At 43.5% G+C, this 12,008-nt stretch overlaps 1 protein-coding gene across 7 annotated transcripts in view; it reads left to right on the top strand.

Moving 5' to 3' along the window:
• The window catches only part of dlg3 (discs, large homolog 3 (Drosophila)), a 77,549-nt gene extending 65,810 nt beyond the window's left edge, over positions 1 to 11,739 (top strand). For 2 of the 7 annotated variants that reach the window (XM_070837118.1, XM_070837122.1), the window contains 11 exons: positions 2,303 to 2,417; positions 4,251 to 4,427; positions 4,539 to 4,614; positions 5,186 to 5,288; positions 6,822 to 6,863; positions 7,073 to 7,123; positions 7,232 to 7,333; positions 7,421 to 7,593; positions 7,881 to 7,990; positions 8,081 to 8,172; positions 8,492 to 11,739. In XM_070837118.1, the coding sequence (XP_070693219.1) occupies positions 2,303 to 2,417; positions 4,251 to 4,427; positions 4,539 to 4,614; positions 5,186 to 5,288; positions 6,822 to 6,863; positions 7,073 to 7,123; positions 7,232 to 7,333; positions 7,421 to 7,593; positions 7,881 to 7,990; positions 8,081 to 8,172; positions 8,492 to 8,598 (1,148 nt within the window). In that variant the 3' untranslated portion in view covers positions 8,599 to 11,739. Of the gene's footprint in view, positions 1 to 2,302; positions 2,418 to 4,250; positions 4,428 to 4,538; positions 4,615 to 5,185; positions 5,289 to 6,821; positions 6,864 to 7,072; positions 7,124 to 7,231; positions 7,594 to 7,880; positions 7,991 to 8,080; positions 8,173 to 8,491 lie in introns of all 7 variants that reach the window. The other 5 variants (XM_070837119.1, XM_070837120.1, XM_070837115.1 and 2 more) reach the window with 3 other exon arrangements.
• The last annotated feature ends 269 nt before the right edge of the window (positions 11,740 to 12,008 follow it).

The raw sequence follows: 12,008 nt of genomic DNA, 5'->3' as shown, positions 1-12,008 counted from the left end.
CCACAAGGGCTTTTAATCATTAAACAAGTACTAATCATTAATATGGTCTGCAGTTGGTAAGGAAATAGCTTAAATGTGTATCCCTACTGATGTTTGATCTGAGGAATTAATGTGCTTTGGTTTGCGCTCATTTGTATTAGGTTTTATCTGATTTCCTCACAATCCAGGCGCACTTCTGAAGGATCGGTTTACATTACCATTGCTGCCGGTGCTCGATGCTTGAGATGGGACAAACAGAGTTTCCGTTTCAGTATGATGTGTCGTTCTCCAGTGTTGTGGCGTGGTTTGTGATACTTATTCACCACTATCACAGTGCATTCTATTTAAGTACTGGGAGTATCCTTCCTTTTCGTATAACAGGTACATTTCCTTTCCTGTTTCACATCATCTGACTATAAAATTACTGGCATCAAAAGCACATGATTATATAGGAAGTAAGTGCTGCAGATTGACCAGTGTGTCTTAAGAGATTGCATTGCTTTTTCCTACACTGATAATCTCAGATACTGTACATGTGTGATTGTGTGGTAGAATTAACGTTACTCTGATATCACCATTGTAAACGAGGCCCGGCAGCAATTTATGGCTTAGTTTATGATTCCCACCCCAGCTCCCTGCTGAGGCTCAAGGCTGGTTGTAGTTCAGTGCTCTGCCTGCTCCTCCTTAAAGTCCACAGTATTTAGATATATCATTTGAAGGTTAGGAATGTGAACAAGCCAAGCATTTCTGTCTACCACCTGTGCTACTCCCAGTACAACCACACCGGCACAGCACATCCCTTCAGGTTGGTGGTATTGTGAAGCACGGCTGTGAGATTGCTCTCTCTATTTAGCTACTCTTTGTCTTGCCCCTCGACCCCTCCTCTCCCAAGCTGCCATTCTCTCGTGCCTGAGAGCCAAGTGGACTAGCCTGAATGGTTGTTTCCGCATGTGCTGTCCCTGCTCTAGGAGTGCTGGGACGTTGCTCTTGGTTACAGGCGCTCTACAGGCGGTGTCTAGTTACCTCACCTTGCAGCGTCACTCTGTTGTATCATTAACCCTTTGAGCGGAAACCAGGGTGGAGAGCTAGCACCAGGCTTCCGTCAGGGTCTGTGTTTGCTTTGAATCCCTTTTAGGTTTCAGCGGGGGGTTAAAGTTCAGTGATCTGAAGCTTGTTGTTGCACCTGCTCTGTATTTTCCAGGAGCTTGGACTAAAGTCGGCTAAACCATCTTTGTAGGCCTGGTGTTTGCTTTTAAGTGCTACTTGTTGGCTCGTTCGACAGAATCCGGACTTTGATCTCTTGTTGTTGATGATACAGGAAGTGTTGCCAGCTATGGATGATTAAGCTGTGAGGTAGGAGTCAACCCCTAAAGGCATTGCACTAAAAGAGATGTGGAATAAATGCGGACGATATTCGCTCGCACTCGTTCTTTTACAGGCTAATTATGATACAGACATAGATATGTTGTGTAATTAGAGTAATAGTGTACATTATCACATGCCATAAATGGTGCAATTCCAGTTTGCCGTACACAGCTGCATGAAACCTGAACACTTATGAATTTGAACTGCTTTACTTTTCCTTCATCAGAAGTGCAAAATTGTCACAATATTTCAATATATGACAAAATTGGTGGCTCACAGTGCTGGTTTTTTGTTGGTCCCAACGCCTCCTTTGTGTGATCACATGAGCGACCTAGCCTACTTGTTTTTCTAGCTGCATCTGTGGGTCTGTTTATTTAGCCGTGTGCTGTGTGGTGTGGTGGCCTAGCTTGTTCCAGCAGCCTGGGCACAGAGCACGCCACACACAGCAGGCTAATAAGAGCGTTCTTAATGAGGAGATCCAGGTGGATTCATATATCATCCAGTGCTCCTGAGCAGCAACTGGATTTGCACACCTATGACAAATGGTCATGCATTGGAAATTGTTGGAGGCCTTCCCTTTTTTTAACCGCACTAAAGAGCCCATGTTGAACTTAATTAATCTGTATAATTAATTACCTGACATGAGACATTACTGGATATGTAAGGCAGATCGGTGATAAACCATCTGTTCCCGGGGTCATTAATCAGGCTAAGGATTGGCCGAACCTTTCCTCTATTCACTCCAGCTCTCTGCAGCACTGACTGAGACAGGCTTTTCCAGTGAAACAAGAGAGTAGGATCTAACGCTCTTTTGGTCTCTGTAATTGACATCATTCAATACCACCTTAACCTTGAGTGTATCAAACTTGAAGCCCAAAGGGGTTAGTGTACGCTCGAGGTCCTATTTTTGGGGTGCTGTTGACACACTTTATTTAGTGCTTCGTTTCTTCCTACGCAGAGTATAGCCGCTTTGAGTCCAAGATCCACGACCTGAGGGAGCAGATGATGAACAGCAGCATGAGCTCGGGATCAGGCTCCCTGCGCACCAGTGAGAAACGCTCCCTCTACGTCAGGTAAAGCCGGAGTGCACACACACACACACACACACACACACACACACACACACACACACACACACACACACACACACACACACACACACACACACACACACACACACACACACACACACACACACACACTGGCACACACTGGCACACACAGTTGTGCTCGCACTCACAACATCAAATTCTAAGATCTGTAGTTAAAATAGCCACTCTTGCATAATCAACCTCTGCTTGCCTGTGGGGGAGAATAAATCCTAAAAGCACATGTTGTCAAAAGCAGCGACACAGTCAGAGTACAGCAGCATGGCAAGTGTCACATAGATCATATGATAAAACATGATACTTCACACTGAGCTATTGGTAGGGTAACGTTTAAATTTAGGACATTAGGTCGATGCCATTCATCACCATCAAAAAGCAGGTGGACAGGCTTTCCCTGTTATTGTTTTAATGCCACATATGACATTGACTCTACTTTGTTTAATATAGATTGACAGCGGGGCTTGTTGAAGTGACCTGTGTTATGACACTTTGGGCTGGTCGCCAAACTGGATGGAAGCTCATTTTAGGAATTAAAACAGGTGGCATCCTTCTGCTCGCATAAATGCAGCGAGTCACAAGGGGCTCACGGGGGTCAAGGTGAAAGGACTGTGTGATGTAACTCCATAGTCCCAAGTGCTTCACCATATTTCTACTGAGGCACTAATGCGCTTCACTTAACCCTAAGCCTAATAGCTACATTACTAGATTGATTTAGCTGAAGTTCAATAGCAGTGGACCTCACTTGGACATGGTCAAAAGTATATGGGTATTATCTCATTGGGCGTCTGCTATAGAAAGAGGAGTGCTAACCAATGTGACTCATTCCTCTCTTATAGACTGGCTCCTATAAGGCATGTAGAGCCTAGCCTGCTCCTGTGCGGGTGACTAAGCCCACAGTTATGTTGGAAAAGCTGTCTAGTTAGCCCGGCTGATGCAGGAGCCGCCATGTCCTCCCAGCCCAGCCTCAGGAATGTGGAGGCGTTAAGCCTCTAAGGTGTTGTCAGAATATTAAAAAAAAAAAAAAAAAAAAAAACAGTGTCACATGTGCTTGTATTCTTTGAAACACTCTTAAGTATGTCAAAGTGCTACAACATGGTTAAGGCTTGGAGTTTGACTCGCCTATGTTAGAAGTGTACTTATTTCTTTGTAAAGCACAGTAGCAGATAAGCCTCCACTAGATTGCACCATGACAGTTTCAGCAGTACTATTTACTTATTGCCAGCTACAGTTTCCATAGGTAGCACTACTAAATCTTTAACCAGAGAAGAAAATGTATTTTAGCCACGACAGATCAGTCTACTGGACCGTGGTTTATGGCCTGTGGATATAGACTTGTAGGTCAAGTTAAGTTTAAACCCGTAAAGCAGGTATTAAGACCTTGTAGAAATGGCTGGAAAGGAATGGAATTACCTGTCTGACAAGACAGTGACGCACCCAGACAGACGATAAACAGTGTTTGTTTGTGGTGGAAAGTATGTGGCAACGGCAATTAGAAATGTCATGGGGAAACTTATGAATGGCATGCTTTAATATACATGGTGTCAGGAATAAGAGGTGATATTACTTCCCACCATATGTTTGTACAGTTACATAGAAACTCACTGTTTCAATACAACACTAAAATGCAATAAGTGACTGAATGTATCAGACCTATAATGTAATACAGGAAATTTTTGGCTGCCATTTTGTGCTAAGTGGGGACACGGAGTAATTTGATCTTGGTGCATGTGGAATATCTTCACACAAATTCAAGATAAAAGGAAGGAAGGAGTGTAACCAAAGGCCGTGTTTTTGCAGAGCTTTGTTTGACTACGACCGAACGAGGGACAGCTGCCTGCCCAGCCAAGGCCTGAGCTTCTCTTATGGGGATATCCTCCATGTCATAAATGCTTCTGACGACGAGTGGTGGCAGGCGAGGCTGGTCACACCGCATGGAGAGAGTGAGCAGATTGGCGTCATTCCGAGCAAGAAAAGGTACACGCACTCTTCATTTGCTGTTTGCTAATGCCAGACAAAGCTAATGCAACCACTACCATTCATGGCCAGCTTTATTTCCTCTTTCCTTTTTTCTTTTTTTTTTCCCAGAGTGGAGAAGAAGGAGCGGGCCAGGTTAAAAACAGTCAAGTTCCACGCCAGGACAGGCATGATTGAGTCTAACAGGGTAAGTGTAGAGGGCCAGCTGCTGCCTATCCCGGTGCCAGAGAGGCTGTCTTCAGAGCTGCTGCTGGGCTCCCAGGGAGATGGCCTAGTTCCCCCTGAGTGTGGGAAAGAGACCAGCACCTGCTCACTGAGGCGAGCACAAAAAGTGCTCGTATTACTGTATAGATTACACAGAAGCTCCGTGGAGATGAGAGGTGTTTGTAACCTCCACAGCTCGTGCACTCAGTGATATTAAGAAATGTGCACTTACAAAATGTCGGCACGTTTGACAGAGGCTGATCTGTCAGATGTAATTTGCAGGAGTATAAATCAGCTGAAATGTTGTGTCTGTGTTTAATGAAAATAGTACATGCTTACGTTGGTAAACAGAAGCCTGTTTCCCTCACATTGATATGCCATTCATTTTCACCCATTACCTGCTTCGCATTTTCATTATTTGATGTTTACTGTTTGTTTACATTTCATTTGTTTTTTTGCATGGGTGTCGAGTACCCTCATTGAAACCCATTCTGTTTTTGTTTTCGTCCTCTCGTTACCCCCACCCCCTCCCTTCTCACCCTCACATCAACAAGCAGCCAGTCAAAGTAAAGCGCAAAAAAAGCTTCAACCTCTCACGCAAGTTCCCGTTTTACAAGAGCAAGGAGAATATTGTGCAGGAGTTGGTGGAGTCTGAACGTGAGTACTAGCTGTGTGATCTGGGGGAGTGGGGGTGTGTTGGTTTTTTTTTTTTTCATCCTTTCGTCCTCTCCCCTTCATGCTTCAGTTCTGTCTCTCAACTTTCATCTTTCCGCTCACCTCCAGGGATGGTGTGTGTGATGGCACCACTCTCATCCCTCTCTCACTGTCCCAGAGAGATGCCCCACAGGCAGCGCCGGCGTCAGGCTGGAGACGTGGGCTTCTCTCTGGCGTGTCTGTGCATCTGTCTATGGGCTCCGGAGGAGTTGCTAGCTGTGTGCTGCCAGCTGTGTGTGTGTGTGTGTGTGTGTGTGTGTGTGTGTGTGTGTGTGTGTGTGTGTGTGTGTGTGTGTGTGTGTGCGCGGGTGTGCGCGCGCAAGTTCTTGGCTGCATTAACACACAGGCCTTCTAACGCTGTGATACTACTCCTTGTATAAGTCCTGATCAATTCTCCAGTCAGTTACTGACCCACAACAAGAAGAATCTCATTAACTGGACTGAAGCTTTAACACTTAACAGGTCAAAATCCCATTTTAATGGGATTGGGCTTGTGTAATTGAAAGGCCGTGGCTTACTATGAACAAAGTGGGGCTCAGGCTTAATGAGTACAGCATGGCGCCATGTGTCAGTGGGCCTGGCGATCACTTCACAGCACTCCTCTCCCTCTCTGCCCCAACTCTCACTAACCTCTTCTTCTTCCTGTCTGCTCTCTTCTCTTGGTTTCTGCTCTCACCTGTCGGGACACCTAGGACTTCCCAGGGTTAAGCGATGACTTTTATGGATCAAAGAGTTTGAGTAAGTGTGTGGTTGTACTGTGTCAAGCAGCTGTCCCCTGAGCTCAGAGAAAAATGCTTTGTCACTGCAGACCCAGCTGGGAATGCTAAACCACACACATTTAGAGCGACACACACACACACACACACACACACATCCAGACCTATGTTCACAGTACATATAAAATATGCATTCCCAAGGGAGGGTGAGTAAGCGTTACACTTCTGAATGTCTCATGGGGTCTTTACAATAAATGTTTAGTAGAGTTTTGTCAGATAAGGTCACACAGAGCTGAAATAAATCTGTCACCAAATCAGGCCTGGTTGGAAACACGTTTTCCCTCCAGTTCCCCTGAGTGAGCCCGCTCATGCCCCCCCGTGGCCAGCGTTACGCCTCTGTTTTCTTTGTCTTTTCCCTGATATGAGATCCGCTGCCACAGGCACAGATCTAGCAATAGGAAACATTGGCCAGGGAATTGCGGGTCGTTTGGGAGACTGTCACAGGAAACACTTAATTTCCTATTGCTTGCACCTAAAACCACATCCCTAAAATTGTGAGTGTGGCGGCCGCACCAAGCAAGACTTCTGCTTTCTTTTTCCCCTTTTTTAAAGACCTAGATTTTGAGAAAGAGTCCTTATTCCCCTTATGCTGAGGCAGGTGAAAATCATTTTCACCCATAAGAAGAGAGTTTATTTGAATTCAACTGTGGCTGCACTGTTTTTGAGATTATCTGCAACTCGCTCTCTTGTGCTTTTGCAGAATGCCTGACGTCCAACACGAGTGACAGTGAAAGCAGTTCGAGTGAGTCACCTTCATTTCTCATGGTCTTTCTGGTCTGATTTACACTGCCCACATAGATAGATAACATGATACTTGTGCTTAAATTTACTTGTGAAATGACATCTGTGAATTAATATTCCTATTGGTGTTTTATCAGCCATAACAATTTTATTGTATTTCTTGAAATGCAATGTAAAATATGTGCAATGTGATTTTGTCCTGTATTGCAGAGGGACAGGAGGACACAATTCTTTCCTATGAGCCAGTCATTCGACAGGAAAGTGAGTGAATCACTTCTTCACTACTGAAAAAACATGAAATATCAGTCAAACTATGGATCGTACGTTTTAACATGTGTCCTCATCTGCCTTACTCTTCTCTTAACACAGTCCACTACACAAGGCCTGTGATCATATTGGGCCCAATGAAGGACAGAGTAAATGATGACCTCATCTCCGAGTTTCCCCACAAGTTTGGCTCCTGTGTACCCCGTGAGTTTACAGCAACAAACGGATCCACACAGTACACTGAATATAGCAGCACTGGCAAAAATAAACTTGTTCCGCTCCGTTCTGCAGATACAACTCGTCCAAGGCGAGAGAATGAGATGGACGGCCAGGACTACCACTTTGTGGGCTCGCGAGAGCAAATGGAGAAAGACATTCAGGATAATAAATTCATCGAGGCTGGCCAGTTCAATGAAAACCTCTATGGGACGAGCATCTTGTCCGTCAGAACTGTGGCTGAGAGGGTAGGTGATGAGACTTGTGTTTCTCTGCAGGATTGGGTCACCGGGGGGTGCATGTATTTGGGGTGTAACCAGAAGCATGTTAGGTTTCCTGTTGAATTGAAATCAGACATTTGTATTCAGTGTTCCACCACCAACCTCATAGAGTAGTCATTATACCATAGTAGTCGTATATTTGTTAGTCATATTTGAACCACAATGTATCCTCCATGATCATGCTGCCTAACAGCGTGACAAACGTCTAAAGGTTTATAATATTTGTAACAAAACGTATGTCTGCCTGCCAACAGGGGAAACACTGCATTCTGGATGTGTCTGGGAATGCCATAAAACGACTGCAGCAAGCACAACTTTATCCGATTGCCATCTTTATTAAACCAAAATCCATTGAAGCCCTAATGTAAGTTTAAGCTTTTTTACAGAATGTAGTCATCAGTGACTGTAAGTGTGTCTGCGACACTAACCAGAACTACTTGTCTCTCTTTTTCAGGGAAATGAATAAGAGGCAGACGTACGAGCAGGCCAATAAAGTCTTCGACAAGGCAGTTAAGCTGGAGCAAGACTTTGGAGAGTATTTCACAGGTTGGTCTCACTGCCCTTTTGCTTTGGGTCTCTGATGAACTGTGGTATCTCATGTTTGGGCTGTAGCTAATGATTTTTTTAAAGTATAGATTAATCTGTCAGTTATTTTCTCAATTGTTTGGTTAATAAAAGCTTTGAGAAAAATGTTTATCACAGCTTTTTCTAAGCCACATTGTTTTTGTTTTGTTTTTTATCTTAAAATGAATCAGTTATTTCTTATGGTTTGACAACTGAAATGATTCACTGGTTACCAAAATTGTAGCAGATTATCTGTCAACTTGCTGATACCAACCAATATATCTGCCCTTTGTGTCTGCAGCTATTGTACAGGGTGACTCACTAGAGGAGATCTACAACAAAATCAAGCTAATCATTGAGGAGCAGTCTGGTCCCTACATCTGGATCCCCTCCTCAGAGAAGCTCTGAGCTCCCTGCCGTCCCCTCTGCGTCGGTGCAGAGCTCCCCTCCTGCCTCCCAGAGACCCCACCCAAGCCCAAATAGCCCCCCCTCCTCACCTCCTTTTTGCAGATATGTTTCATATCAAGTTTTAGTGTCATCATTATGTTACTCTCTAAATGAAAAAGAAGTCTTATCACCATTACTGTGACTGTGCACACCCCTGCATGAGTTTCTCAACAAATCCATTCAAGACTGGAAATGCCATTCCAAAGGAATTTGTCAAATGAAAACAAAAGGGAAAAGGAATAAAATCCTTTTGTGAACTGGGACTGACTGAAGATCAGAATGTTTTACAGAAATCTGGAGAGAGGAGTTGGGATTCAAAAAGAAGTTGCAGGGAAACAGAGACAAATCATACCGAGTTGGAACACTTTGTAAATGTTCATCAAATCACATTTAAAAAGACACGCAAGATGAGAAGTGAAGACCAATTAAGGTTTTTTTTTCTCTCTCTCTCTTCTAAAGACTGGATAAAATCAAGCCCTGCTGATGGTACTGTTCAAGGAGTCATCTCTCTTGTTTATAATGACTGAGGAATTAGTGGAGCCTACAAACTGGTGATCTATTTATCACAAACCAGCTTGCTGTTTGGTCGTCTGCCAGTTGTCTGTGCTGCAGCTGATAAAGACATCTTGGGAGGCAGATCAAGAGGAAGAAATGCGTTGTGAATCTCTACATTTATATTATAAAATCACAAGATAAATGATAAAATCCCACTGAGATTTTACTACATATTAAAAACTACACATTTTACACTTCACTAGAATTGTCAATTTGGAGGGCTGTTAGATTTCATTTTAGTTTTGTTTGTTTCTTTCTTTGTGGGATTTTTTTCGCTTGTGGTTTTTAGCTGCTCTGTGTAAAGGATGGGGGTAGAGACGTGTAACTGGGCTCTCTGCAAAACACCAAACTGCCTTACATCAAATACAAATTCTGTTTTGTGACTACCTGTTGTCTGTTAGGGAGGCTGCATACAATTGACAAGAAAAAGAGAGGAAACCTTCTCATCTTTTCTTACTTTCTTTGTGTCCTCCAACTGCCAGGGGGCCTGACTTGAGTGCAATAGATAAAACAAAGTCTCACCTCTGCAATAGATTTAAAAAAAAAAAAAAAAGTCTCACCTCTGTGGGATCGTTTTCTCCTCTGTATTTCAACCTTCCTTCCTGCGTAATCAAATAAGAATTTGGCCATTGGATTACAATTTGGACAGCCAGAGCCTCCTAACTCATGTTGAGCAGCAGACCACCCTATTACACTCTCTGCCTTCCAAGAGGATTCTCTCCTGATTGAATGGTCACATGGTACTGTCCTATCTGCCGCCATGACGGTGGCCTTAAAACGGGTAGAACAAGACAATAATTGTATTGGATGTCCTAACAATTAAAGAGTCACTATAACCTGTTTTGGATTGTCCCCCTGTCCCCCTACCAAAAATAACACTAAAGTTGGGTTTGATTAAACCTATATGCTTTGTGTATCTATAAACGTATGAATTCTTAATGAATCCGTTGTTGGCAGGTGCTGAACCACTGTGTTGAGCTCTTGGTGTGTCTGGGGCGAGCTAAACCAGCTCAGGAATCTTTAACGTACAGATACCATTTCCCCTGCGACCGAAGGGCCGTGTTTGGGCGACAACGCGCCGAGTTCATAGCTGTCAAATGTGAACGAACAAGTACTAATAGTACTGCCGCTTAGTTAGAGGCGTTTTCAACTAAACCGTGTAATCAGGCTGTATTATGTGTCTTCTCTTTTACGTGAGGTGGGGAGCTTGTTCAAGGCTGTTGGCGTGGTAACCTTCTGAGTTTGCTGTATGGCATCACCAGGATTGAAATGACCTGCTCCGACCTCCCATGCAGATCTTGGCACCGTGTGTTAATGTGTGCACGAGAGGGCACATCTGAAGGAGGAATACTGTGGCCCCTGATCGTGAACGTTCTCGCTTTCCTCCTCATCTTTTTGAAGAGCGCAAAGGATTTTTTTTTTCTTTCTTCTTGGAGAGCCAGACCCAACAGGAAGTGGCAACCAAGACCTCTGGGTCCCCTGCTCTCTCCCACCCACAGAGCACCTGTACCTGCAGGCATTTTCTGAACAGGTGTGCCCACCTGCCAGGCACCACTGCTAAACCAGCTGTCATTACCTGTGTCAAAACCAGAGTTCAGGGAATAACCGAAGGGAACAGAGCCATTTATAAACTGCTTGCAGACTGTTTCAAAGGGTGTGGTAGCTGTACAATGTAAATAAGCCCCCAGCAGATCCCCCTCACCTGTGCTTCATGCATGTGTGAATCAAACTGGGACAAACATGTTTTATAGACCACAAATGTCAGGTAAGTAAAGTTTGAGCTACTCTTGAAATATAATTTCCATACAAATGTGCTGTATTGTTGGTATTTCTCTTCAAATGCCTATTGGAAAACTTAACTAGTCAGTTGGGAATTCGATTCCCTCAAGTAGGGCCTGTCTACATGTGATTTCTTGTGGAACGTGTCTGGGTGTATAGATTTAAAAAAATATATTGTAAAATAATTAAAAAGAGATGCAGGCAGAAACCTACACAATATCACAGAAACCAGGAGCATCGATCAATACATCATTAGAAGTTTAGAATTGGTCCTCTCTGGTGTTTAGTTGAAATACAGCTGACTGTTAACAATGTGTGTGGTATTCATACCTCAGTCAGCCATGTCAAAGCCCAAAGAACTTGATTTCATTTTACTCTTTCCATTGAGGTTGTGGTATATAACAAGATGAAACCTGAATGCCTCTGTGTGTGTATAATTGATGAGGGTCTTTGTTCTGATGAGAGAAATGATGACATATATGCTTTTATTTTTTGGGTGGGGGGGTCAGGGTTCTTGTTTGTACTTTTGGGTGATGATGTTTATGTTATAGCACATCTGTGCAGTAAGTGCTTGCAAACATGAACCCTTTGATTGTACAGTAGTTTCCTTCCTGTCACTGCAGGTGGTACAGCCTATCAGGACACTTGGCCTCATGGTCTTCCCTGTCCTAGTCATGAGGGAACACAGTCCTGCAACTTTTGTTTGGGTTTTATTTTGGGACTTGACAAGAGTTTATTTGTTTGAAAATAAAATATGTGACTCAGTTATGATTTTGACGTGCTTGTTATTCTGCTTTGAAAAGACAGAATTTTACATTTATACAAATTTTTCTTTTTTAAAGCTAATTTGTTAGCACTTTAGCCTTTATTGACAGGGGATAGTAGAGAAAGCCAGGAAACATGGGAGGGGGCAACAAAAATCCCAGACCGAAATAAAAACCAGGAACAAATGTGAACACAAGTCTACTGAGATGCCCCACAATTAAATAGACTGAAAGCAATTTTTTTTTTTATCAAACTTGAATATCTGCTGAACA

This window comes from Pempheris klunzingeri, chromosome 9 (genome assembly GCF_042242105.1).
Source record: "Pempheris klunzingeri isolate RE-2024b chromosome 9, fPemKlu1.hap1, whole genome shotgun sequence".
Classification (NCBI taxonomy): domain Eukaryota; kingdom Metazoa; phylum Chordata; class Actinopteri; order Acropomatiformes; family Pempheridae; genus Pempheris; species Pempheris klunzingeri.
The sequence above is the reverse complement of the archived record's forward strand: the minus strand, read 5'-3'. Positions and strand labels throughout refer to the sequence as shown.